Here is a 26,537-nt window from a genome sequence, read left to right as displayed (position 1 = left end):
CTAACAGTACGTTGGACTATCGAGATGTTCCCATTCAAAGAATCTTATTGAATCTTATTTCAATCATACTGAAGCAGTTAACCTTTCTTTTCACCTGTTCCAACCTGACAGCCCGGACCTCTATTCCACCTCCCTCCCTGGGCTTGCTGTGATGGCGATACAGGTGTTTCTCCCGTCCACGGTGTCGGTGCTCGTGTCCACGTCACTGTCCCTGTTCAGCCTGGTCCTGGTTCTGATGGCGTGTGTCATCCGGAAGAAAAGAAGGCTGGAGGGAACATACAGGCCCAGTGCCGAGGAGAAAAAACAGACTGGAACAGCAGGGTCAGAGCGCCCAGGCCTGCCCCTTCCGCTGCCCAAGGAGGAACGCCTCATATGACACAACACCCCACCTTCACCGATGCTCGCATTGTTGCCACACCTGCACACTGGGCCCTTCCTCATCCACAGTAAAATCCTCAATCAGAAAGATCTTCAATGTACAATTGTAACCAAATGGACCTGGCTCCATTTGGTCACATCTAGACTAAAATTGAGGATTATGAGGACCCGAAATGGGTCACCTCTTCTCTTGAGGACACTGAGGATGTTACTGTGACGTACTGTGCGTTTGGAATATGGTAAAATGTGTGTGAACATTCTGAATGAATTCCCCCATTTTTCTTCCCTCCTATTCAGAAGTACCAGGTTATGCCATGTTTCACTCTTTGTGCCATTAACACACTCTTATAGACTCGCCCTCATGTTTATCTGCACTGTCTAAGATTGTGTAAACATTGCTTGTACAATCGGTTGCACCAATTGGAGCCATTGTGAACTGAAACTAGCTACACTCAAAAATAAAACAGAACGAGTTACTTGCTGCCGAGTTATTTACTTGGACCAGTTTTTCTACACCAAATTTCTTCTGGCAAAAATAGCGGATCTATGAGCTTGTAGATCTACTATTTTTAGCTAATGTTCTCCCCAGAATATGGATGCTGGGGTTTAAATGTTGATTCAATGTCCAAACAGGTGGCACATGATCTGGTGACACTTGCACGCCACCACTGAATATGACCTTTAGTATTTTTACTTTTTTGTACTTGTATAGATGTACTTTATTTATGTGTATTTTTAATATTCTAATATTTTGTATCTAAAAGGCTATTTTCATGAGGTGTAATGATTATGAAGTAATTATTTAAAAAGATCATGATTGTGATGCTCTTTGATGTTGATTAAAATAAAAAACAAATGTAAGATGTGTTTACATGACATCTTCTGTCTTCAGTGTTGGAATTTGCCTTCTAATACATCTGCTATCCTCCCAGAAGTGTGGGATTTGCTATCTTTAGATTACAGTAAGTAATCCAGGATGATCAGTATATGAGTCGGTTAAAGTCCATTTATTGACTAATGCGATGGGAAGGTTTGATTAGAAATGTTTATTCATTGCTTAGAATGATCATTATGGTCTCTACATTTTGTAGGGGTTGACATACAGCTCTTGTACAAATATAGATTGAAAATGGCATAAATGGACCCACATTTTATGCAGGGTGATGGAGGTCATCACACACAGCAACTCATCAGTCATTGCATCAAGCATAAGACACGAACGATCGCTAAATAATTTGCAGGATAGTGGGAAGATAACCTGCCAGTCATTTGCCCAACCGTTCCGCCTCAAATCTTTTCTTCAGCTCAGAGACCTTGACAGGTTGCGGGACTTCCTCATTTTCTGTCGAGTCATTCGTAACGGATGGGGTTAATGACTTCGCTCTGCCTCGAGGTATGTCCAACGTCCTTTCAGATTGAGCCAAGCTGCTGGCCTGGGACCTGTTCTCAAGGATTTGCTTGAAGGACTTGGACTGGAATCGCGTTACAGCAGCAGATACCTTTGGAGGACAGGGTGTCCGTTCCATCTCTTGTTCCTCATTTTCTCGCTGTCTGCCATCTGTTTTTTCCTCAACCGAGGAAGGTTTGGAGTCTGGGTCGACGGCAAGGTTCTGAGGTTGAGGAGAAGCGGTGGTGTCCAGGTTGGCTGTGTCATCCTGCCTCTGGTGGTACTCCACCACCACATCCACACTATCAGGGTGACAGCCATGCTGAGTGTCCCCTGTCTCGCTGTTCCCGGATAAAGATTCTGTCACCCCCTTTAATTCATTTTGCTCCCTCAGTAGATCATTCTGCCTTCGAACCCCATGCTCTGTTCCTCTCTTCTCCTCTGCGCTCCCGCTGACCTGCTCTCTGCAGCCTCCGTCCTCCGCCTCATTGGCTCCCAAACCTTTAGACTCCTCCTGCTTCTCAATCCTTCCTTGTACCGTCAGCTCTTCAGCAACCACGTTCATGTCCTGCTGTCCTGTCTCCTCCTTCACCTCCTCTGTTATGACTCTCTCACTGTCTGATCTGTTGATGTCTTCTTCTGTCCAGTTCATTGGCACCTCAGTTACCTCGTCTCTGTCTCCTTTGACCTTCCCCTCCTCTCTACACTCTCTTGGTCCGGTTTCTTCCATCCATGGCTCGCCCGCCACCAGCAGGCTCTCGGGCTCTACTTCCGGTACGCAGGCGTCGAGGCTCAACCCATCGGAGTCCTCTGTCACGTCCGATTCTGCCTCTGTGGCTTGTAGCCCCTCCTCCAGGTTCCAGCTGTGCAGGCTGTCACTGCCACCGACAGACAGTGACAGACTCTCCTGGCTGGGGGTCACCAGGCTCTTCTGTAAAGTACAAACTAAGTTAATGATGATTCCATTATGTACGTCACCCTCACACACAGGGGGGGAGTGGGACTGAGTTACCAGGGCCCAAGGTGGAGGGGCCTTAATTATTTTATACTTTGGCTATTGAAAAATAGCAGATATACAAGCTCACAGTGCGGCACTCGGTGCCGTGCTGTGAGCTTGTATATCTGCTATTTTCTTTGCGGTGCTGCAAGCTTGTAGATCTGCTATTTAATTTGAAAAGTCGTGAAAATGTGTGCAAATCTTTGAATATATGTATTCTTTATTAAGCGAACATTTGTAACTCAAATTTTGCTTCTGGGGGTCCCTGGAACTAAATATTTTGAGATGGGGGTCTGTGGCCAAATACATAATTTTGGGGGTCCTTCACATGAAAAAGTCTGAGCACCACTGACATAGAAACATATGTTTTTCAAAAAAACCTTAGAAAGATTTGAAATATTCAAAGACTTGCACACATTTCAGGATTTTTCTGAGCTTGTATATCTGCTATTGTATATCTGCTATTTTTTTTAATGTGTATTTGGGTAATAATGCGTTCCCAGTCTAAATGGGTTAAACCTCATCCCCCTATGAAGAACATTCATGGGGGCTCGCAGTGAATCCTTGTACCCAGAGCCCAGAATTTGGTGTGACACCACCTGCTCCCACAAGGTATAAAAGCTTTAAAAATGATCACTTAAAATGTTCTTATATAGAGTAAATCATACTGGATTTCTGATATATAAAAAAATACCTTTCTGTATGGGACCTTTGTGATGTAGTCGTGGCTGTCGAGTGCAAACAGGTCCAGGCTGCGCGTGCCGTACAGCAGGCCGCACTCATGGGAGCTCCGGGAGCTCAGCGTCTCAAAGATCTCCCCCAGCAGGTCCATCTCCTCTGGGTCACACAGCGGGGATTCGCCACCATCCCCTTCACCCTTCTGGAGGTCAGAGTCACACTCAGCCACTGGCCCGGTCACAGCGCTGAGACAGACAAAAGGACAGACATGCAAGAGCCACAATCAAGGAAATTCTGTGTATCTGTGGAATATTTTAAGACAGTGTTTCTCAAACCTTCAGATTTTAAGGTCTCCCCTTAACTCTGACAGTGTACAAATGGAACCAAATGGACCCGTTAGGGTTCATTTGGTTCCATTTGTACACTGTCAGAGTTACAGACTTGTATGGGTCAATTTAGACCCCCTAAAGGAACCCACAGAGTCCCTGGAATCCACTTTGAGAACCACTGTTTTAAGACATATCATTCTCAGAAACATACACGCACACACTCTCTCCAACTAGGGCTGTCACGATTATGACATTTTACATGACGATTAATTGTCACTCAAATAATTGCGATTAACTATTTAATTGTGTTTTTGTTGTTGACAATCACATTTCAGTTTGGCTTTTAGGCTTTGAAGTTGCACATGGCAGATATGACACATAACCTACATATACAAAGAAATGACTGACATATTTGACAACGTTCTACTTAAAAAAGAACATTGCTAGTGGAAATAGCCGATCTACAAGCTCACAACAACGTGTGATTAGATGATTATGTAATAATTGCGACAGGCCCATCTCTAACTTGTGTTTGTCATTTTGTTACCCGTCCCAAGCGTCCCTGGTGTCCTCCTCTGTGGTCTCCCCCTCTCCGGATGACCTGTGTTTGTGCCCAGGTCGACGAGGGCGAGACTAGCATGATGTCACATACAGTACAAGTAACACAGCGGAGCAAGGCATGGCCACAAACCATCCACCGACATTAGTGGTAGATACAGTAAAGGCATGGATAAAAAAATCAGCATTGGACGTAGAGAGCAACGCAGCATGCAGAGCAGACAGTAACAGACAGAACACAAAAAAGGGAGATGTTACTTAAACCACTTAAGTCCAGTGGTGTAAAGTAACTACATGTAAGCTCATTTACTCAGTACAGTTTTGAGGTGTTTTTTTTTTTACTTTAGTCTACTTAAGTATTTCCGATTTTCAATACTTTTACTTCTACATCTCAGATCCAAATATTGTACTTTTACTCCACTACATTTATTTGAAATTTGTAGTTACTAGTTACTTTGTAGATTTAGATTATTATTACAAAACATACATTAACCACTTCATCCCTCAATTCATCCCTATACATTTTGGCAATTTGAAAATAGACGATCTACTGGGGACATACCTTTTGTACTTTAAGTACATTTTGATACCAATACTTTTGTACTTAAATGTTTTATTCTGAACAGAGTACTTCTATATTGTAGTATTGATACTGTGTGAGTACTTTTTTCCACCACTGGTGCTGGGGCTCTCACCGTTCCAAAGTGTTGTGTGATTGGTAGACGGTCCTGCAGGCAGTCAGACTGCGCCCGGCGAAATGCCACGGATCCACCCCTCTGAAGAGCGTGTGTTTCACTGTGGTCCTGCATCACACATGCACGCACGCACACGCGCGCGCGTAGTACACACATACACACACACACACACACACACACACACACACACACACACACACACACACACACACACACACACACACACACACACACACACACACACACACACACACACACACACAATGCAATTACATCTCAACCATGGATGAAGTTGCATTTTCTAGGGCTGGGTGATATGACTTTAAATCAATATCAAGATTAACTGTTATTAAAATAATAAATAATAAATAATAAATGGGAAAATAGCCCATTGTGTGTAACAACACGTTGTGAGCTCGTAGATAGGCTATTGTCACTCTTTTTGACGCCACCATTGTGCAACAAAGTTGTGCAACAAATCAGACTCAATTTAGACCCTCTGATAGATTTAAGGTCTATTCCAAGAAATGTAAAAAGCCAACCTACAAATATACATAGCTTTGCACACACCTTGTGTATCAGCAGGTTCTTTAATCCACGTTTGGTGAAACCTTTGGCCTTGAAGAGATTAATGTGATTATTAAACAAGTTGCTTGTGTGATATAGGTAGCATCTGGTCACTCACATAAATGTCCCAACAAAGAATACACACTCCAGGAAAATGTATATGGAATTTAATTTTAATGTAATGTTTTGCATTGAATATTTCGTGTATTGTATTTACCTTCATGTTAGCCTTGGATTTCATATTGAGGATGAGTGCGCCTCCTCCTCTCTGTACAAAAGGGCAAATGCATCCCTGTCATATTAATTTCAATTCCAACATTGGAGTTACAACAATGTTAAAATGTGTCAGTTGTAGTGACTCAGTGTTACCTTTAGGTTACCTACAAGCTGCTGGTAAGATGTGGTGCCCCCTAGTGACAGACAGGAGATAAAGGACAGTGCGTTATAGAAGAGCTAAAATATGAGAGATCTCTTCACTCTCACAGACCATGCAAGAGACATAAAAAAATACAGAAACGCACACACCTATTCTACACTGTCGAATCTCTTCTTCAAAGAGGTCATCTGGTTCTTCTCCCTTGTTCAGAAGCTCCAGGCGTTCATCAATAAACTGAAAATGTATGTTAAGTGTCATCAGATAAAAAAAAAGTGTTACTAGAACACATGTAACATTTGAAATTCAAAATCCCTAGGGGAATTTTTGACAGCTGCTGGGGGGGGGGGGGGGGGGGGGTTGGGCAGAGTACCTGTTTGAAGAACTGCAGATGCACAGCTCCCTGAAGGAACTGAGTCATAGCTGGAGACTTGTGGACTAGAAACAACTCCTCACTAAACCACACCTCACCCTCCTGAACACAGAGAAAATAAAGTGAGTTTATCACCAACATAAACAGTTGTGTTAACAACAAAGTACATTTAAGTACAGTTTTGAGGTACTTTTAGTACTTAATTTTTGTTATTATAGCACATCCAAAAGGAACATTAACTGATACATGCTTATCTTATATGTTAAGCTACCAGTAATTACAATCAGCTCCATCTTTACCAGCAAAGTGATGAACACTTTAATCTATTACTAATAAAATCCAATAGACCCATTTCTTGTTTACAAACATCGAGACTAAATGCACAGGTGACTGTATCATGTAATCAATTCCGTCCAATCCCCAAACCTGTTGTTTTGGGGAGCGCTGGTTTCATTGGCTAATTTTGGTAGCGACCTGCGCACACATCTAGTTCTTATCAGTGTAACGTGGACCAGAAATGCGTCTATAACATGATCATAAAACAGCTGCATAATAAGTATTTAGACATTTGGTACTGTAAGTATATTGTGATACCAAATACATTTGTACTCTTTTACTCATAAAATGTAGAATACACAACTAAAATCACACTCGTGTGAACTGAGCGGTGGTGTGTGTGTGTGTGTGTGTGTGTGTGTGTGTGTGTGTGTGTGTGTGTGTGTGTGTGTGCCCCCTGTGTGTGTGTGTGTGTGTGCCCCCTGTGTGTGTTTGTGTGTGAGTGTGCCTGGCCTATGCCTGGCCTATCCTGAACAACAGCGCCCCCTGTGTGGTCAGAAAAGGTTACTGCAGGCTACATACCCGGAGACAGACAGACAGACAGACAGACAGACAAACAGACAGACAGACAGACAGACAGACAGACAGACCCACACACACGGCCACGTATAGGAGCGTTGTGACCACCGCTCAAAAACAGGCATTGTGTTTAATGTGTTAAATTGCTAGATTTAGGCTACTGAAGTAAAAAAAAAAAGAAAGAAAAAGAAAAGAAAAAAGTACTACAACTGAACATATTAGATTTAGTAGGAGAGCTGTATGAAGAGTTCAGTTGCACTTAATGTAGGAGCAGTGCCAGGGATGTTTAGTTTGACCTTTGTGTCTTGCAGGGCATCCTTATAGCCACCGAACAGCATGGCCTGAGCTCTGAGGAAGGCCTTGGCAACACCATAGCCTGCAGCCGCTGTCTGCCGCTTCAGGAGAGCCTTCAGCCCCGACATCTGAAGACAGAACGACAGGGAGTCATGTGACAATTGTTATCTCACCAATAGGACACCAAGTGTGCCAGGGACACAGCTGGCGTGTGGAGTAAGAGATGCCAGGGGCATGTTTGAAATTATTACAATTAGTGTTGCCCGATCCCGATCACGTGATCGGATCGGCCGCCGATATGGCCGTTTTTATAAGATCGGAGATCGGGGAAAAAAAATCGAGAAAAAAAAAAAGTTTTTTTTTTTTTTTTTATATTTTCTGGGAGTACTGAAAGTTACAGGTAAGGTGAATGCGATATGAAATGTAAGCTTACCATAATCACAGTAATCCTTAATCATTTTCAATCATATTCAAGGGCTTTTGGAGAAATGAGACAGACAGAGCACTGCAGAGGGAAGGTGATTGTGTCAGACTCTGTGTACAGCTGGCAGCTGATGCCAATAAGTAGTAATTGGCCCCTTGCTAATGGATCAAAGGAAGGCAATTATGTCTCTCTGCACTGTCAACTAGCTCAGTGGTTCTCAACCTGTGGGTCGGGACCCCCAGGGGGGTCCTCAAATTATTTTGGGGGGGTCCCCAGATGATTAACTTAATGTGCAACATTGTTTTCTCTCTCAACAGTAAACAAATCAACATAAAGTTTAAGTGTATAGAGGGTATCTGCACATTTCGAAAGTGAAAAATTAAGGACTTTTTAATACCTCTAAAATGACACATTAAACATTGGCCAAATTGTCAAATATTAAAGCCAGAAATTGTGAAAATAGCCGATCTACATGCTCACAACTCCTCGCGTTGCGAGGCGTTGTGAGCATGTAGATCTGCTATTTTCACAATAGAACCGTGTTATACAAAATATACTTCCTCAACTCTTCAGGGTCGGGGGTCCCCAGTTAAAATATGATTATTTTGGGGGTCACGGCCTGAAAAGGTTGAGAACCAAGTGATAGAATGAATAGAATTTTTTTTCTTCCTAATGCCTTGCCAAAAGATCGGATCGGGAAAGATCGGGATCGAATCGGAAGCAATAATATTTGATCGGTATCGGATCGGGAGCAAAAAAACCCTGATCGGGGCATCCCTAATTACAATACAGCTATTTAATTGTATTTATTAGGCAGGTTTGAAGTTGGTGTTGTTTCTTTACCACATCTGTCGGTAATCTCTTCAGGTCATCAAAGGGATTTTCCAGAGTGTTTGTATCAATGTTTAGAATGACAACTTCCTCCAACCCACGACTCCTCACCCTCTGTCATAAGACCAGAAACACACAGTAATTAGGTCTGGCTTGTGAAAAGATATGAATGTTTCTTTATGTTCAAGAGCATGCAACTAATTAGCCATAACATGTTCATTTTGTATGTAGGAACACTGGCAAATGGAAAGTGAAAAAGAGTATAACAACATTGCTATCAGCAAGCGCTATCATTGCACACATATCATAGAAAAAGGACAGTTACCATCCTTTATATTAAGATGACTTTGGTGAAGGTCCTTTGCTTAACACCCTAACCCATTTCCAGCCCAGCAAGTACGGTCAGGACCTGGACCAATCAGTGACATCTTGATTGGGGCCAGATCAAGTCAAACAATGACTAGTCAGATCTGGCCTAGAATATCACCTGATTTCAACCAACATAAATCCTGCCCACGAAAACGGACACCCTGGATGAATCAGAGAAGGTCCGATCGAGGCCAGATAAATATCATAACTAGTCAGATATATCCCAGAATATAACCTTACATGCTCATATTTCAACTAACATTACAAACAATAACACTAATCCATAAGTCCATATGACCTTATGGTCCTGGTAATGACGTCAAGATCATCCCCATATGGGCTGTGATCTGGCCTAGTTCTGAACATCACCAGAGTCACCGGAGGACGTTACGTCATCATTTTGCTTGCAGGCAGAGTATGTTTGATTAATCGATTGTGTTGAGGCATAGTACTTTAAGTTCCTATTTATTGGTATCACAGTGAAAACTAAAATGTCAATGTATTTTTTTTTTTACATTAAATGTTTTTTAAATTGTTGTTTTTATTACTCATTTAGTGCCCATGAAATTAACGGATTATAAAGTCCACGATGCCAGTCTCAGGTTGGCATCACCCCCGTTATCTTATTTTGAAGGCCAGAAGTCCACAGCGCAAACACTTCCGGTCTGACGTCATCGCGTCCTGCGCCGGAACCGATCGTTGTCCATGTGGAGTTGTGTAATGGCGGACCGGGAGCTTTTATACATGTGTAACATAAGCGAGCATCTGCCTCCATCCTACACTTTAGAATGCCTCCATTCTAAAGTGTAGTTTTGAGATAATGGACATTAAAGATGAGATCCCCCGTCCTACTCAATGTTATGGATGGGACTATTTTGTGCTCGTGGAGCCGTGATGATGCGAAATCAGCGACGGATTTCGTCTCCGGACCTCCGGTCATTGTTCTCGGTAATGTATCCGCCGTTACAGTAATATATTACTTTTCACGAGAATACTCGGGATTGGCACCATGTGATACTCGAGTATTTTTCACGAGTCTTCTCGGGATTGGCACTATATGAGTTAACATATTAATTATTAATATGTGGACACCGTCATCAAATTCTAATCTCATTCATAATATCATGATAATAGTGTCACATTACTTAATTTGTAAAGATCTGCAGCAGGCAGCTGAACATGAAGTGTCCTTTTCTCTTTCCATCTTGCTATGCAACATCTAGGAAATCATGGAAGGTGCAGGCAACTGTACCTGCACCTCAAGTCAACCTTGCATTGGCACTGCTATATGTTATATTATGCAATCCAGTACATGGCAAAACCATGGCAAATATTTGATCCAAAATAATCAAAATGATAGTATGCGTTTACAAGTTTACACTTCCATCGCACTGTAAACAAGAGAGCAGTCGGAGGCTACAGCATTCCGTGATTGAACTACACTTCAGCCTCGAGTGGTCAACAAAGCTGTGATAGTATAGAATTACTTGAATTATCAGCATCTTACCTCACTGAGACTTGCATGAACCCCGATGAGGTATGGCATCGGCGCACTACAAAATGATGAAAAAAACAAACAAACAATACAAACCAACAGTGTAAAAGTGGCGGATAGGAAGTAGGTGGAAATAAGGGAAGAAGAACAAAAGACAGATAGATTGATCTACGGTAAGTACTGTATAGTGTAGAATCAATAGAATTAAATAATACAAATATTCAGTCTTCATATATTGGTCCACAGTAAAGCTACATTACAAGATGGTGACATTTCTGTCTTTTCTTTAGTTTTTTACAACAAGGGTTCATATTTTAGATTGTAATTAAAGAATATAAAAGATGAGTGTTCAAATTATTTCATTTACTTCTTTCTATTGTTTTAGAGATTCTTATTTCAGTGTTTGGGGGCATGCGTGGTTACCTACAAGTGGCTAAATATGTCATTTTACACAGAATAAGCCCAATCCCAAGATACAACGCAACCTTTCATGGTTGGATGTGACTTATGAGGGCTAGAAGTATTACTGTAAATAGCAATAAAGAAACTGCTGGCTTATCGTGTCTAAAAATACATATTTAGCCACTTGCTGATGCCCCCATGCGTACGCATGCCCCACATTTTAGCACGGTAAACGTGATAAAACAATAGAACGAAGCAAATAAAAACATTTTAACACTCACTTTTTCTTTTCTCTAATTACAATCTAAAATATGAACCCTTGTTGTAAAAAAACAAAATTGTCCTTTAACTGTCCACAGTTTGAGACACAGAGCGAGTAGACAGCAATGGTCCCATCTTTTAATGCACAGTGAGGAGCTGTTGAATTAGTGAGGAGCAATTACATGAAGATAAGGTTGAAAATGGATGAAATAAAATAGATTCTGACACTAGATAGCTGTACTGGGTACAATGGTTCATACAGTACATGTCAATAAATATATGTACAGTCTAAAATAAATATACACTACATGTACACTCTATAACATGGGTCTTCAACAGGGGGTCCGGGACCCCTAGGAGGTCCTCAAAGTTACTACAGGGGGTCCTCCAAATCGTTGTGTGATAGAAGCTTTTTTTCTCATTTTGTATATTAACCACTTGAACTCTAGCATCCATATTCTGAGAACTTTAGCCAAAAATAGCTGATCTACAAGCTCACAACGCCTCGCAGCGCGAGGCGTTGTGAGCTTGTAGATCTGCTTGTAGATATTTTCGGCAAAGAGGTTTGGTGTAGAGGGAAAAATAGCAGACTAAGTAAAGAGTGAAAGGTCAAGTTAAGTATTGACGGTTCAAGTGGTTAAATATCTGAAAACACAAATTGACATGAATCCAAAATACACTGATGATTGTGCTGTCAAACAATGAAACTATGGAATCTATGAGAAGGTTGTGGGGGAGCCTGCTTCATCTCTTTCTCAACTAAGGGGTCCTTGGACTGAAAACGTTGAAGACCCCTGCTCTATAAACATGTCAATAAATACATAATAAATATAAAATGTCATATACAGTCCATTACTAAATATATACATACACTGTACAGTCTATTAATACATATAGTACACATAGTCTTATGTATCAACAGTGATATAGCTAGATCTCACCAGCAGTAGTCCAGTAGATGTGGGGGGAGGACAGGGATGAAGATATGTTGCCAGTACATGGGATAGAGCACACCACTGAGTGCATGGACGCAAGCTGTCAACTATACAAACACCACATGGAGGAGATTAATACACACTGAGCACACTGCGTGTGTGTATGTGTGTGAGTGTGTGTGCGTGCGTGCGTGCGTGCGTGCGTGCATCTTACAGTGCTGAGTTTGCTGGCAACGAGCAGGACTCGTCTCTCAAACAGCATGCTGGCATAGAGCTGGAGCAGGTTGGCCACGTCTACTGCTACAACCAACTCTGTTAGGTTCCTCTGTCACACGCACGCGCACACACACACACACACACACACACACACACACACACACACACACACACACACACACACACACACACACACACACACACACACACACACACACACACACACACACACACACACACACACACACGATAAATTGAGCAAATTGGAATAGCATATACTGTATACCGTAGCAAATCAAAACACAACATTTTAGTTAGTCGATATGCTTACATTCTCAGGGATGGAGGGCAGACTTCTGGGGTCTGGAGCAATGAAATAGGGAACCTGGGGTAAAAAGGGCAGACAAGACAGCTTTTATATCCAGGAAGGGACTTTTAAACATTCAGAGAAAGAGATCTCGCATCAGTAGGATGAGTTTTCAGCCCTCTCAGTGTCTCTGGCAATGCATAAACACACTAACGGACACATGTTCCAAATATTACGCAAGACAGCAAAACAGAAAGCAATACATGGGGTTGTAGATTTGATTTGACACCACACAAAGCGCATCTCTGACAGTCAGACCGGGTATCAAATGCCTCAGCACATACTGTACATATGATTTAGTGGTTAGGCAACATAATACCTATTATTATTGCCAACTAACTAATCCAAAGATCACACTCACAAGAGTTAGTAAATATTAGCATGTTCATGGGAGCCTGTTTCTGGAGATCAATGGTTAGGACTAGGAGCATAAGTACAGACAATGTTTTAGTGAAGTGGGTATTATTTTTTAGGAGTTAGACAAGGGTGAAGGTTGTTAGGTTTCACAGCAGGAATTAGTCCATTATCCTGTCTTTGGGTATGTTAGTCCAGACTGAGTTAGGCTGTCTGGAACTCACCCAGTCCTGTCCATCTGGGGCGTGTCCAGGCCAGGACACCTCTGTGCCGACCAATAGCTGCTTCCCCTCAGAGAGAAAACCACAACACGCTGACCATTTAAGAGCCCTGCTCAAATACTGGAGTCTGTCTGTCAGTGGTGTAAGTACTGTACTCAAGTACAATTTAGAGGTGTTTGTACTTTACTTGAGAATTATCAATTTCCAATACTTTTACTTCTACTCCACAACAATCTCGGATCCAAATATTGTACTTTTACTTCACTATATTTATTTGAAAACTATAGTTAATAGTTACTTTGTAGATTTTGATTATTATCACGAAATATTCATTAACCACTTACATACATTTCGACCATTTGAAAATAGCCGATCTACAAGCTCACAATGCGTCACATAGATCTGCTATTTTCAAAATATTTGTATACATTTGAAAACTTGATATAGTACATTCTGCCTAATGAGTACTTTTGGTACTTTAAGTACATTTTGATACCAATACTTCTGTAATTTTGCTCAAGTAAATTCTAAATTCCAGACTTTTACTTGTAACGGAGTATTTCTACATTGCAGTATTGATACTTTTACTTAAAAAATCACACCCAATGTGAAGTGAGCGGTGGTCGTGCTTGCATAGCGTCTTCAGACTAGGATTTGAGTCTAGGATGTACAGGCTATGCTACACACACACGTTTTGCTATGGCAAAATGCTGAGGAAAAAGGCTACAGACACACGCACAGCCACTCTATGGAGCGGTTTACTACCGCTCAAAAATGTGAGTACTTTTTCCACCACTGCTGGCTCTTACAGTAGCTGCCTTTGCTTTGTTTTTTTCTAGACCTACCATTTGTAGAGTGACAGAGCCAGCAGGCAACGGCATGGGCTGCTTATAGAGGGCAGCCAGCATCTCCTTCATCTCATTGGTCTGTAGGGGAGTCTAGTGTTAGTACGGTATTATCAAGGATACGTGATACTATGTAGAGTTTAGTATTAGGGACGATGCATACTCCACTTTTAGAGCTTTTAGAGCTACTTCAGGCTCGGGAGTCACAAAATCGGAAAACAGGCGAATTAGTGACGGTACCTGCCCCCCCCGAATGACGTCATGTTGTAGAGCCGAACAGACAGACAGAGCCGAACCAAAAAAGTAAAAGTGGAGTATGCATCGGCCTAGGTGGATTATGCAGGCACAAGACAGAACAACAGGATACACACCCACCTGTCTTTTTGTAAGGTAATCAGCCAAGTTGTTGAGAAGTTTGTAAAATACCTCAAACCATGGAAGATAGCTGTAACCAAATGTATATTAATGTTTTTGCGTTGCTTTTGCGCTTACAGCAAATCATAAATTGACAATATTTATCTCTCTCTTACATACACACACACACACACACACACACACACACACACACACACACACACACACACACACTGAGAAGTACCTGAGAATGCAGAGGCACGTCTGAGTGTTGTTGTTGAGGCGGCAGAAGCCAAAGCGCTGGCATCCCTCCAGGTCTGTCAGTACGAAGCAGAAGTGCTGCACTGCCATTCTGTCCTTCCCTCTGCATGACCCCATGGATGGATGGATGGAAGGATGGATGGATCGACAGACAGACATATAGGCAGAAAGTACGATAGATTGGAGAGAAGAAAGATCAAGTCAGATAAATACAATATTGCAGGGGTCTTCAACGTTTTCAGTCCAAGGACCCCTTAGCTATGAGAGAGATGAAGCAGGGACCTCCAGATTCCATATAGTCATCGTTTGACAGCACAATCATCAGTGTATTTTGGATTCATGTCAATTTGTGTTTTCAGATATGTAACCAGTTGAACCGTCAATACTTAATAAACTTGACCTTTAACTCTGTACTTAGTCTGCTCTTTTTACCTCTACACCAAACCTCTTTACCGAAAATAGCCGATCTACAAGCTCACAACGCCTCGCAGCGCGAGGCGTTGGGAGCTTGTAGATCTGCTATTTTTGGCTAAAGTTCTCAGAATATGAACGTTAGGGTTCAAGTGGTTATATAGAAATCACACAAAGATCTGGAGGACCCACTGTTGTAGCTCTGAGGACCCCCTAGGGGTCCCGGACCCCCTGTTGAAGACTCCTGCAATATTGATATAAACCTGATGTTATGATCATGGTAGATCTGACCCACCTTTGTATGTCATAAGGGAAGCAGAATCTGGGCAACTCTTCACGGGACTCCTAGGGAGTAGGAGAGAAGGATGTACAGTATGCATGTGGGAGACGTGGCAGATACGCTCAAGCTGTTAATGCTCACTTTATCCACAACTTTCCAACATCCCATCGTGCATTGCGCAGCATTTCCGGCGTCGCAGCCGAGTGTGATCTACAAGCTCACAACGGTTGCATCTGCGACGCGACGTGAGCTTGTATGTCTGCTGTTAACCGGAAGTGTCCCGCAGATAATGCTACAGTAAAGTCTTGCGGAAACAGGTGGATAAGCACTAAATGAGACATCTGCAAACATGACACATTGTATAAGCTGATGTTTACCTCATCACTGAAGTCCTCCGGAAACTGAAATGAAAGGCCTGGATCTGTGAAGAAGATGAACACACATCACGGTCACTCCAGTTCTTCGAAGTTCTCACATCCTTCATAGAACACCCTCTACTTTCAGTTTGATTTAAAAAGGGCCAGCGGGTTTTTATATGGCGGCCTCTTTTTTTGTTGCATCTCTCTCGAAAGTAATGCTGGAACTTCAAATACGGATCCAAGCGTTCAGGGGTGTCGCACCAAATTCTGGGCCCTGGGTACAAGGATTCACTGCGGGTCCCCCATGAATGTCCTTCATGGGGGGAGGGGGTTTAACCCATTTAGACTGGAAACACACACCGAGCTTGTAGATATGCTATTTTTTTAAAACCTATGTTTCTATGTCAGTGGTGCTCAAACTTTTTCATGTGAAGGACCCCCAAAATGATATTTATTTGGCCTCGGACCCGCCCCCCCCCCCCCTTTGTGACGCCCCTGCAAGCGTTTACAAGTCTGTGGTTTCCCCTATCAGGTGAGAGGAAGTATAACCACTTCTCTCCTCAACAGAAGTACCGTATATGACTTAATAACTACTATTATGATTCCGGCTGAATCATTGTCCCACTCTATTACTTACTCACTAAATTACTACTTTTCATGGTTTATTGTGCCAGTCAGATGATGTTTTACAACAGTACCAAAATTGTTTCCAAAGAAATAAGTCAGTTGATGTGTCTGACAGCTTTGCATAGTCCAATGGTAAGCTATCGCCTATCGGGTGCACCAAACAAAAGTTTATACAAAATGTTCAGATATTTGTATTAGGCCTTACCTTTGTCTCTGGTAATAGGGCAAGTTGCTTCAAAGAACCAGTTGAATGTTCGGTCTGGGTTTATTCTGAGAAGGAAGGGCATTTTGGCAGTCAATGTGAGTTGACTACCGGAAAGATTTCTACCTACATTATACCTCACTGATTTCACGTCACCTTATGTTATCTTATTTCTTCCTCACTGCAGACTATATGATTGTAGTTCTGATGTGTAATTCCTACTCATTCGTCTTTTTCTGTGCAGTTTTTGTTTTAATGTCTTTATCGCTACTGCTGGGCACCTTGTAAGCCTGTATTTTTGTATTATTCTTATTGAGCTTTTATCGTATGTTATTTAATGACCTCTTCCATTGAGGAAAGGATTCCAAATAAGCCTACTGGCTTCTTCCTTCTTGCTCAAAAACCTGTTTTCTTTTGATGTACTGTTTCTATTTTATATTGCAATGGGCTAACTAACTAACCTCATATACTAAAACACCAGTGGTGTTGCATTGGAGCCACCCTGCTATTATTCCAACAGTATTATTTTTTTCCCTTGAACAACAATCTTTTAACAATGAGAACAAAGCTAAGCTTATAACATCGAGGCACTGGTATGACTTTATCATTATTATTACGGCAAATAAATGTAGTGTAGAGGGGAAAAAAGTGGGCGAGGGGACCAAATAGACCCGTGGGGGCCCCTGGTCAACGAAGTGGTTATGAACAAGCAATAGCAAACCCTGTACTTTAATGACAGCTGCAGAGGGTGGCTTGAACTCAGCTTCGAACAAGAGTCGACACACCATTTCATTGTACATGGCGATTCTGTCAGACAGAATAGCAGAGAGACACTTCCTGTGCAGTTGCGAGAGGAAGTACTGAAACCCACAAGAACATACTGTCGAAAAGAGCAGATAGAGGATGGGGAGTTTGATATAACGAGCCGTTTCACTTACTTTAGTCTGGAGCCCATGCTGCTGGTACACCTCTGTGCCCATGTGGATGGTCAGCAAGCAGGACAACATCAGCAGGTGTGTTGGAGAGGCATGTACTTCTAATCAGCAGACAATACAGATAAACACACACACATACACACAGAGCAGCAGTCTGCGCATTCAGCACTAGACTGAGCACAACACTTCCTGATTGATGTGTGCGTGTGCATAGGTGCCTGTGTGTGGTCTGACATGTGTCAGTAGCTCAGTCCAGGGGCGTCAATTGGGTATGGCAGGGGTAGCTGCATACCCTGGGTCCAGGGGGGGGGGGGAATAAAAGTTACCTTTAAATATAAATCCATGAATGTCTCTTTGTCTATCTCTATTATGCAGTTAAATTACAGTAAAATAACTACAAAATGTAACAAAATGGTCACTTTAACAAGGTATTGTGGCACGTTTACTAACATGCCAAGGTTAGCTGCACTTGAACATCCATTCCAGGCTGCCATATCCAGCCCAAGAAACCGTAGAAACGGGGGGGAAATAGAATGCGCGCGTGCAAGACACCAGTCATGTTGCCATACCTTAGCTTTTTCTGAACTGACGCCACTGGCTCAGTCTGTCCTCTTCAACTATCAGCACATTCATTTCCATTTTTCTCTCCACACGTGAGGTCTGTCTTTTTGTCATAGCTCCAGTGCCGTCATCTGACCAACATATGAGGCCACTGGACAGTAAAATCATGAGTTTTGATTGAACTCCTAGAATGACTGTACAAATGTAACCACATTGACCCTGGGTCCATTTGGTTACACTCAGTTAAATCAACATTCTGGATTTGACTGTGCAGTGCCCTTACATACCCTCTCACACAGAGAGAACTATGTATGTATGCATGTGCTCTATCTCACACCGACACAAATATTTGAATGCTACTACTACTACAAATACAGGAAGTTATTTGCAGCATTAGACTTCCTTTGCATTGACATCACCGGGCTTTGCATAAAGTCAAAGTAATTCTTTCCATGCTCCATCCTTGATTTAAACAGTCCCCCTGTCAACTGCCAAGTACCGTACTATATTTCAAAATAAACAAAAAATAGTAATTAATATACAGTATTTTGGCCATTACAGTTATATTTTCTCGCATATAGTTTCTCTTAAACTTAACACATTTTATATATTTCTTTCTTTTTCTTTTTGTGAGGCCATGCAGTAATTACACCAAAAAAGAAAGTGGTTGATAAAAATTAAAACACTGTCAAAAAACAGACGTTCAGTGTTTCACAATAAAGGATCCTAATCTAATCCTGTACACTTACATTTTTCGGTGTTGTTTCCCTTTTGATGGTAGTGGTTAAAACAGGATAAGGAGCAGTATATTATAGAGGAAATGACCATGGTAGATACACAACTGATTAAAAGAAGGAGGCAGCACAGCTCGTATGTATGTATTCATGCAATACTATTTTATTTAAAAATATAGAAACCTAAATATGACAGGATAGTCTATAAATATACTGTAGAAACCAACAAGGAAGTCTTTCCTCAGGGTTTGAACCCTTACCATGTAAATTTTAAAATAAAATAATATTGCATTGTGGCAACAAGCTGTGCTTTTAACTGGTCAAGTTCTTGGTACATGTAGAAAACAACAAACTGTCTCAATAGAATGTTTACTGTTGTCGGGTTTGTAATGATTAATGTGTGATGAGAAATGATGGACAGTTTTGGACACCAGGCAACCTGTCCCATACTGCCCCCTTGTGGTTTTCCAAACAAACTGCCTCGTTCATAGAAAGCGCAGATCTCCATTTTGGATTGTGTCTAGACCAGCGCCATCCAAGTAAGTCCCAAATTATTGATACTAAAAGAAAAAGAGAACACAGACAACCAGCGACATCTTTTTACCTGACACTTTTATTTGAAGTATGTCAAATTAGTGAAGTCGTCAAATCGTTTTAAGTCAGCTGAAAACACAATACCTTTTGGGGATGAGTGATGGAAGTATGGAGTTACTTTATTTAATAACATAAATAAATATGAACAAAACAAAAAAAAGAACTACTCACCAAAGACCACAAGCACAGCTGTGTGTTATGCTACCTCTACAGGTACATGACCACGGAGATGAGGGAGTGAATGAAGTGTTGTGAGCCCTACCCAGACTGAATTAAGGAAGGGAAGGAGGGAAGGCATAGAGATAGAGCAGCAGTTCTCAAAGTGGGGTCCAGAGTCCCTCACGGTTCCAAATGGACCCTCACAGGTCTGAGAGGGTACACATGAGACCCTTATGGGTCCATTCGGTTTCCATTTGTACACTCTCAGAGTTATGGGGGTCCGTTTAAGAACCACTGAGCTAGAGTAATAGAGACGGAAAAAAGAGGAGGAAGTGTGGGAGTAGCAGAAAGGAGTAAGAAAAGGGAGAGTGTTAGAATATTGGAGGAAAAAAAAGAGGAAAAGGAAACCAGCCGGACAGGGAGGGCTGAATTGAGTGGAGATGGATGGAATAATAATAATGACCAGGATGTAGAATCATGGTTGAAAGTAGGAGTGAGCATCCATCTGTCCATCTTAAGCCACCTCCTCCTCTCCCTCCTCCTCAAACTCGCCCTCCTCGGCGGTGGCGTCCTGGTACTGCTGGTACTCCGACACCAGGTCGTTCATGTTGCTCTCCGCCTCCGTGAACTCCATCTCGTCCATGCCCTCGCCGGTGTACCAGTGGAGGAAGGCCTTGCGGCGGAACATGGCGGTGAACTGCTCCGAGATGCGCTTGAACAGCTCCTGGATGGCCGTGCTGTTGCCGATGAAGGTGGCGGCCATCTTGAGGCCGCGGGGCGGGATGTCGCAGACGGCCGTCTTGACGTTGTTGGGGATCCACTCCACGAAGTAGCTGCTGTTCTTGTTCTGCACGTTGAGCATCTGCTCGTCCACCTCCTTCATGGACATGCGGCCGCGGAAGACCACCGCCACGGTCAGGTAGCGGCCGTGCCGCGGGTCGCAGGCAGCCATCATGTTCTTGGCGTCAAACATCTGCTGGGTGAGCTCGGGCACGGAGAGGGCGCGGTACTGCTGGCTCCCCCTGCTGGTGAGCGGGGCGAAGCCCGGCATGAAGAAGTGCAGGCGGGGGAAGGGTACCATGTTGACGGCCAACTTGCGGAGGTCGGCGTTGAGCTGTCCGGGGAAGCGCAGGCACGTGGTGACCCCGCTCATGGTGGCCGAGACCAGGTGGTTGAGGTCGCCGTAGGTGGGCGTGGTGAGCTTGAGCGTGCGGAAGCAGATGTCGTAGAGCGCCTCGTTGTCGATGCAGTAGGTCTCGTCTGTGTTCTCCACCAGCTGGTGGACGGACAGGGTGGCGTTGTAGGGCTCCACCACAGTGTCTGACACCTGCGGGTGGGAGGGGTGGGGTGTGTGGCAGGGCAAGGAGGTGGATGATTGGGGAGCCGGAAAAGGAAAGGCAAAAACGATTAGAGATTAACTCAAAACAGAACATAGGGTTGTGAGTAAATACCCCCTTTTTATGTTTCCTACAATTCTATTATTATAATTATTTCAAAAGATTTGAAAACATAGCCCATAACCCTAACCCTTACTGTACATAAAAAAAAAAAAAAAACATAAATTATAAAAAACTTCAGTTCACACCTGATATATTTTTTATTAAGTGGTTGAGTGGTTAAATAATGTATTTTTATATGTTTAGGTCTCGGGAAGACACAACATGTATCTTTTGGGCCTCGAGCTGAAAACATTTAGGATTTTTTCTTTTCTTTTTTGTAATACTCTTTTTATTGGAGTTTTGGGCATATCAAGGTATAATTTCACAATTATAACATACAAAATATAAGAAAGGCTGCACTAGCTCTCTAATACAGAATATAGAACGACGTGACAAAGGGCAGTGACAGGTTCATGCGTTACTGTACCTTAGGAGAGGGTACTACGCTGAAGGTGTTCATGATGCGGTCGGGGTACTCTTCACGGATCTTGCTGATGAGTAGTGTCCCCATGCCGGACCCGGTGCCTCCGCCCAGGGAGTGTGTCAGCTGGAAGCCCTGGAGGCAGTCACAGCCCTCAGCCTCCTTCCTCACCACATCGAGGACTGAATCCACTAGCTCTGCTCCCTCTGTGTAGTGGCCCTTGGCCCAGTTGTTCCCTGCTCCACTCTGGCCTGGGGATGGGGGAGGAGGATCATTAAGGCTTTTGGCATAGCATGGAGACCTCTTTCTTTTAACAAAGCAATGCAACTAGACAGGTTCATGTTAAATGTGTTAGCAGGTCAAACTGTCTTGATGTAGTTGACCCTGTTAACTATGATATTTAATCAATTTGGCCTTTTCCTATGTGAAAGGTAAGTGTTTCTGTGTGTGTGGCAGGTCACATACAGTACCTACCAAAAACAAAGTTATCGGGTCTGAAGATCTGTCCAAAGGGGCCGGAGCGAACGGAATCCATGGTGCCTGGCTCCAGATCCACAAGGACGGCCCTAGGCACATACTTTCCACCTACAATGAAGGTATTAATTATATTAATACACACGTTATCTCTCTCTCTCTTTTGTATGAATATACTGTACGTACATACATACATACAGTACATACATACACAAACAGACAGACATACAGACATTCACACACACACACACACACACACACACACACACACACACACACACACACGCACGCACACGCACACACACGCACACACTCATGACCTGGGCATTTGTCTTTGACTCATTGTCCGATGTTATCCAATTGAGGCCTTGTGCCTACGACTGGATAGAGTGCAATGACAAATGCTAACAATAATTTGTTTATCACATACACATAGCCTTGTTTATTCACAAGACTATGAGGAAGCAGCGTTTAAAACCTTCAAGCTTTGCTGCATTCAACACATACAGCGCTGTAACATCTCATAACTGTTTAGATTTCTTTTTTAGATTCTTCTTTTGACAGACAGTAATTCAATAAATAGATTACTAGCAAAGGAACTGTGCTGTGGAACAAAAGTGGAATTCCCAACAGTATGGGGAGGAAGAAATCACCCCATGTTTGCATGCAGCCGCTGTACGCAGAATTCAATGAAAGATCTACTACTGTAGCTGTTGTTCACTCTGTTTTGGTTAATTTGTGGCCAGATAAACTCCATTGCCTCCTCAGCTGTGAATTCTAACACACCATCCACAGCAACTTGTGCTTAGCAGTTGATTTTGATCAATGTATGAAGTCACTCACGGTGACAGCTCAGCACATGGTGTCATTTTAGCTTGCACTAATCTTGTTGCTGCGTAAGCCCTGGAGCTGATAACCGCCCTCGCCCCAGGCACCAAAGGGTGATGAATAATAATCATATACACATATAGACAATAAAATAATATAAGTTGTTTAAAGGTTTGTTTAAAAAGAGTAGTATGACAAAGCTGTGTGTGTGTGTGTGTGTGTGTGTGTGTGTGTGTGTGTGTGTGTGTGTGTGTGTGTGTGTGTGTGTGTGTGTGTGTCAGACTGGGCTGAAAACCTTGCCCAAATATGACAGGGTTGAAACCTTACCCAATTATGGAATCATACGTCCATACCATAGATGACTGACAGATGGCACCATGAATGCTCTAAGGGTAACAAGTCTGTTTGCTCAAAATCCCATTCGCCCAAAAATAATTCTGCTGACCTCATGCCGACCGCTCGGTGTGGCGATTTTTTGTAGGGTTAGGTTTTGGCACCATTTTACTGAGGTTAAGGTTAGGAATAAGATTAGGTTAAACCGTTTTACTGAGGTTACGTTTAGGAATAACACCCGAGGCGACGCCCGAGGCGAAAAGGATTTTGGGCGAACTGACTTATTAAGACCCCATCTTTCTTTACATTACAAGATTTGAGCTGGCCTCGTCAATGGTGTGTGTGTGTAATGTGTATATGGGTGTGATTAAATGTGTCTTTCTGACCTGAAGCCTCATTATAGTAGACACTTATTCTGTCTAGTTGCAGGTCACTGTCTCCGTGGTAGGTTCCTGTGGGATCAATGCCATGCTCATCACTGATCACCTCCCAGAACTAGACAGATTGAAACATAGACAGACATAACATATTAAGACATTATACTTGACAATTGTCGGAATCAATCTATTATCCTCATCATAACCCTTATGTGGGCTAGGAATCCAATATGAACAGCATGACAATGTCCTTAATGACCTCTGATTGACAAGACACTGGCAAAATAGAAAGACCATTACACAACAGGTGCCCTTCAAAAGGGTCGGTATTAGCTCCTTTCGGAACTCCTCACTACACTGCAGCTCGGAGCTGCGTAGCAGTGTAGTGAGGGGTTCCGAAATGAGCTAGGTCGGTATGGAGTTTCAATATAATTAGAGCACCCACAATTATTTTCATAACATCAGGACATAATTATCGATTAAGTATGTTGGGTTCCACCGTTTAAAAGGACCAAAAATATGATATTCTTTTCTTTTCTTTTTTTAATGAACAGATATGGGTCATTATGGCTAGCGAGTTTCTGAGCCACACCCCACTCAGTCCGTCTCTTTCACACACACACACACACACACACACACACACACACACGCACGCACGCACGCGCGCGCGCACACACACACACACACACACACACACACACACACACACACGTTTGCTCATCCATGCATGTAATGAATGCCATAGATATCATTATGTCATGCCTTCTTTTCTTGTCTGAAAAGAAAATTATAAATAAATCAGTGTCCTGATAAATGGGCCTGGCGACGCCCAGGCCAGTATATACACAGTGATTGTAGGCTACTACAGCTATTTTGTTGGACTGTCAGCGACAATGGGTTATGGGGATGTGACGGATGTCTCCTCTCGCCACCGCCCATCCATCCATCCATCCATCCATCCAAAGGATGCTATTGTATGCTGCCTACATATCGACGATCATCAGACTAACACAATGGCCACTACTATGTCGACTTATTTAGCACAGCTTCATGTGGCCGACACGGACTCTGAAAGCAGGACAAGGCTGATGGGAGTGATGGCTGAACCTGCATCCTATCACATCCTATCCTATTTCACACATTAACTGCATTTAAATTGCAATTGTAAAAAAAAAAGCCGGTGCGCGTGTGTACGAGGCAATCCCCTATCATATTAAATACCTTCGCTCCAATCTGATTCCCGCACTGTCCGGCTTGGAGGTGCACGATTTCCCGCATGATGACGACGAGTCCGAAGAAGTCTCGAACTGGACGTGGAATTAAAACGGCGCGTCTGTTTGTTTGTGATGGACAAGGATGATGTGCTTGTGTGGTCCGTGTGTCTGTCTGTCTGTGTGGCAGTCTGAATGAATGGCGGAGGAGAACTGCGCACTGGATCTCGGCTCGCTCGAAGCTGTTCTCTTGGTCTCGTTTGTGCTTCGTCGCCAAAACGGTGTCGCGCGTTGAAAATAGCGGAGCTACAAGCTGAAAGCGCTTCTCCTCTCGGTCGCGCTGTGGGCTTGTAGGTCTGCTGTTTTCCCATCGCAAACTCGCGGTTGCGCCGTTGGTCCCTGTGCTGCAGGATGACTGAGCATGACGTCATCTCTATGGCAACCGTCAAAACCGGGCTAGACTGGAAAAGGGCTGGAATCAGTGGAATATCAGTGTTCTCCCGAAATGAGTGACCAGTGGATTTCTGTCTCCATGCAGGGGGCCGCCCGCTGGCGCTGTTTAGCACTATTATTCTTATTATGTAAACTTGAATTGTTATTATGGCAATTGCATTCGATTTCCACTTCATTTAAAACGTTAGTTTGTGATTTTGCATTGAGATTTTATTATCTTCAAAAATGGCCAAAATAAATCACTATTCTGACAATTTTGAATAGCTTGTAAGCAGTATGTTTATTTTTAAGTGTTATACAACCCCATATTTTATTAGTAACCCCATATTTTCTTAATGTATGTAGGCCTATTTATTTTAGAATTGACACAAAGACGGGGAAGAAACAGCTTTTTCCCCACAAAGAAAATGCAAGCACTACAACTAACCTCTCCCACTCCCCTTACCCTAAATGAGAATTCTGGTAAGCATATAGATTGTTTAATGTAGTAGGATATGTTGCAAATGGGGAGGAGCAAAGAAAAATATTTGTTTACTAATCAGAATGGTATCGATAACAGTCTAGGCCTGGGGGGTCTTGAACAGGGGGTCCCTAGGGTAACTTCAGGGGGGCTGCCAAATCTAGGCCTATATACACACACAACATTACTCAGGATTGTGTTGATCATGTCCCAAACAACAATAAAATAAGATCTGTTTGTCCCAGAGGTGAATAAGTGGGCCTGTAATCTGCTATTTCTCCCTCTACACCAGTGGTTCTCAACCTTTTCAGGCTGTGACCACCAAAATAATCATATTTGAACTTGGGACATATACCCTCTAGACTTAAACTTTATGTTGGTTTGTTTACTGTTGAGTGAGAAAACAATGTTGCACGTTAAGTTAATCTTTTGGGAAGTGGGGACTGCCCTGGGGGTCCCGACCCACAGGTTGAGAACCACTGCTCTACAACAGAGTGAACGTTCCAGTGTACTAAGTATTGACGGTTTAAGTGGTTAAATGTTTGAAAATACACCTTAACGTGAATCCAACATACAGATGATAGCAATATCTACGAAATGTATGTGCATTTTGAGGACGATGCTACGGAAAAGGTTTTCACGCACTCAAACATATTGGTAGATCAGAGTCCAGTCCCACGGCTGCAAGACCTTACAACAGGACAAGTATGCAAAGTGGTCAGACGGGACCCAGTTTTACAAGGCTACAGTGGAATATGTTGCACAGATGGCTATGGAGAACCCCCAGAACTCCAAGGAGAAGTTTCTGAGTAGCCTCCGACAGTCACCTCCCACAGTAGAGTCCGGGTCATTGTCTGACA

The 26,537-nt window shown here is 42.9% G+C and overlaps 2 protein-coding genes across 4 annotated transcripts; both read right to left on the bottom strand.

Moving 5' to 3' along the window:
- Positions 1 to 1,447: 1,447 nt before the first annotated feature.
- On the bottom strand, positions 1,448 to 18,334 carry dennd1c (DENN domain containing 1C). 3 transcript variants are annotated; one of them, XM_080722898.1, is made up of 24 exons: positions 18,203 to 18,334; positions 17,637 to 17,926; positions 16,702 to 16,766; positions 15,888 to 15,931; positions 15,526 to 15,575; positions 14,803 to 14,922; positions 14,580 to 14,649; positions 14,205 to 14,285; positions 13,363 to 13,428; positions 12,749 to 12,802; positions 12,416 to 12,526; positions 12,208 to 12,308; positions 10,616 to 10,661; positions 8,752 to 8,853; positions 7,487 to 7,612; positions 6,336 to 6,437; positions 6,115 to 6,199; positions 5,959 to 5,999; positions 5,807 to 5,857; positions 5,593 to 5,640; positions 5,023 to 5,130; positions 4,317 to 4,402; positions 3,457 to 3,685; positions 1,448 to 2,696 (listed from the first exon to the last, which is right to left on the bottom strand). In XM_080722898.1, the coding sequence occupies exons 2-24, from the start codon at positions 17,651 to 17,653 to the stop codon at positions 1,644 to 1,646; spliced, it is 2,856 nt and encodes a 951-aa protein (XP_080579024.1). In that variant the 5' UTR covers positions 17,654 to 17,926; positions 18,203 to 18,334; the 3' UTR covers positions 1,448 to 1,643. The 3 variants fall into 3 exon arrangements, with proteins under 3 accessions (XP_080579024.1, XP_080579025.1, XP_080579026.1); XM_080722899.1 differs by having other exon boundaries at positions 13,363 to 13,419; XM_080722900.1 differs by lacking the exon at positions 13,363 to 13,428.
- Positions 18,335 to 19,537: 1,203 nt separating this feature from the next.
- Positions 19,538 to 24,976, bottom strand: LOC308281917 (tubulin beta-4B chain-like). The gene is made up of 5 exons (XM_080722259.1): positions 24,775 to 24,976; positions 23,563 to 23,671; positions 22,016 to 22,126; positions 21,548 to 21,792; positions 19,538 to 21,008 (listed from the first exon to the last, which is right to left on the bottom strand). The coding sequence occupies exons 1-5, from the start codon at positions 24,829 to 24,831 to the stop codon at positions 20,196 to 20,198; spliced, it is 1,335 nt and encodes a 444-aa protein (XP_080578385.1). The 5' UTR covers positions 24,832 to 24,976; the 3' UTR covers positions 19,538 to 20,195.
- Between the last annotated feature and the right edge of the window lie 1,561 nt (positions 24,977 to 26,537).

Source organism: Nannobrachium achirus (assembly GCF_963921795.1).
Source record: "Nannobrachium achirus genome assembly, chromosome: 3".
NCBI classification, from domain to species: domain Eukaryota; kingdom Metazoa; phylum Chordata; class Actinopteri; order Myctophiformes; family Myctophidae; genus Nannobrachium; species Nannobrachium achirus.
This window is presented reverse-complemented; position numbering and strand designations above follow the sequence as displayed.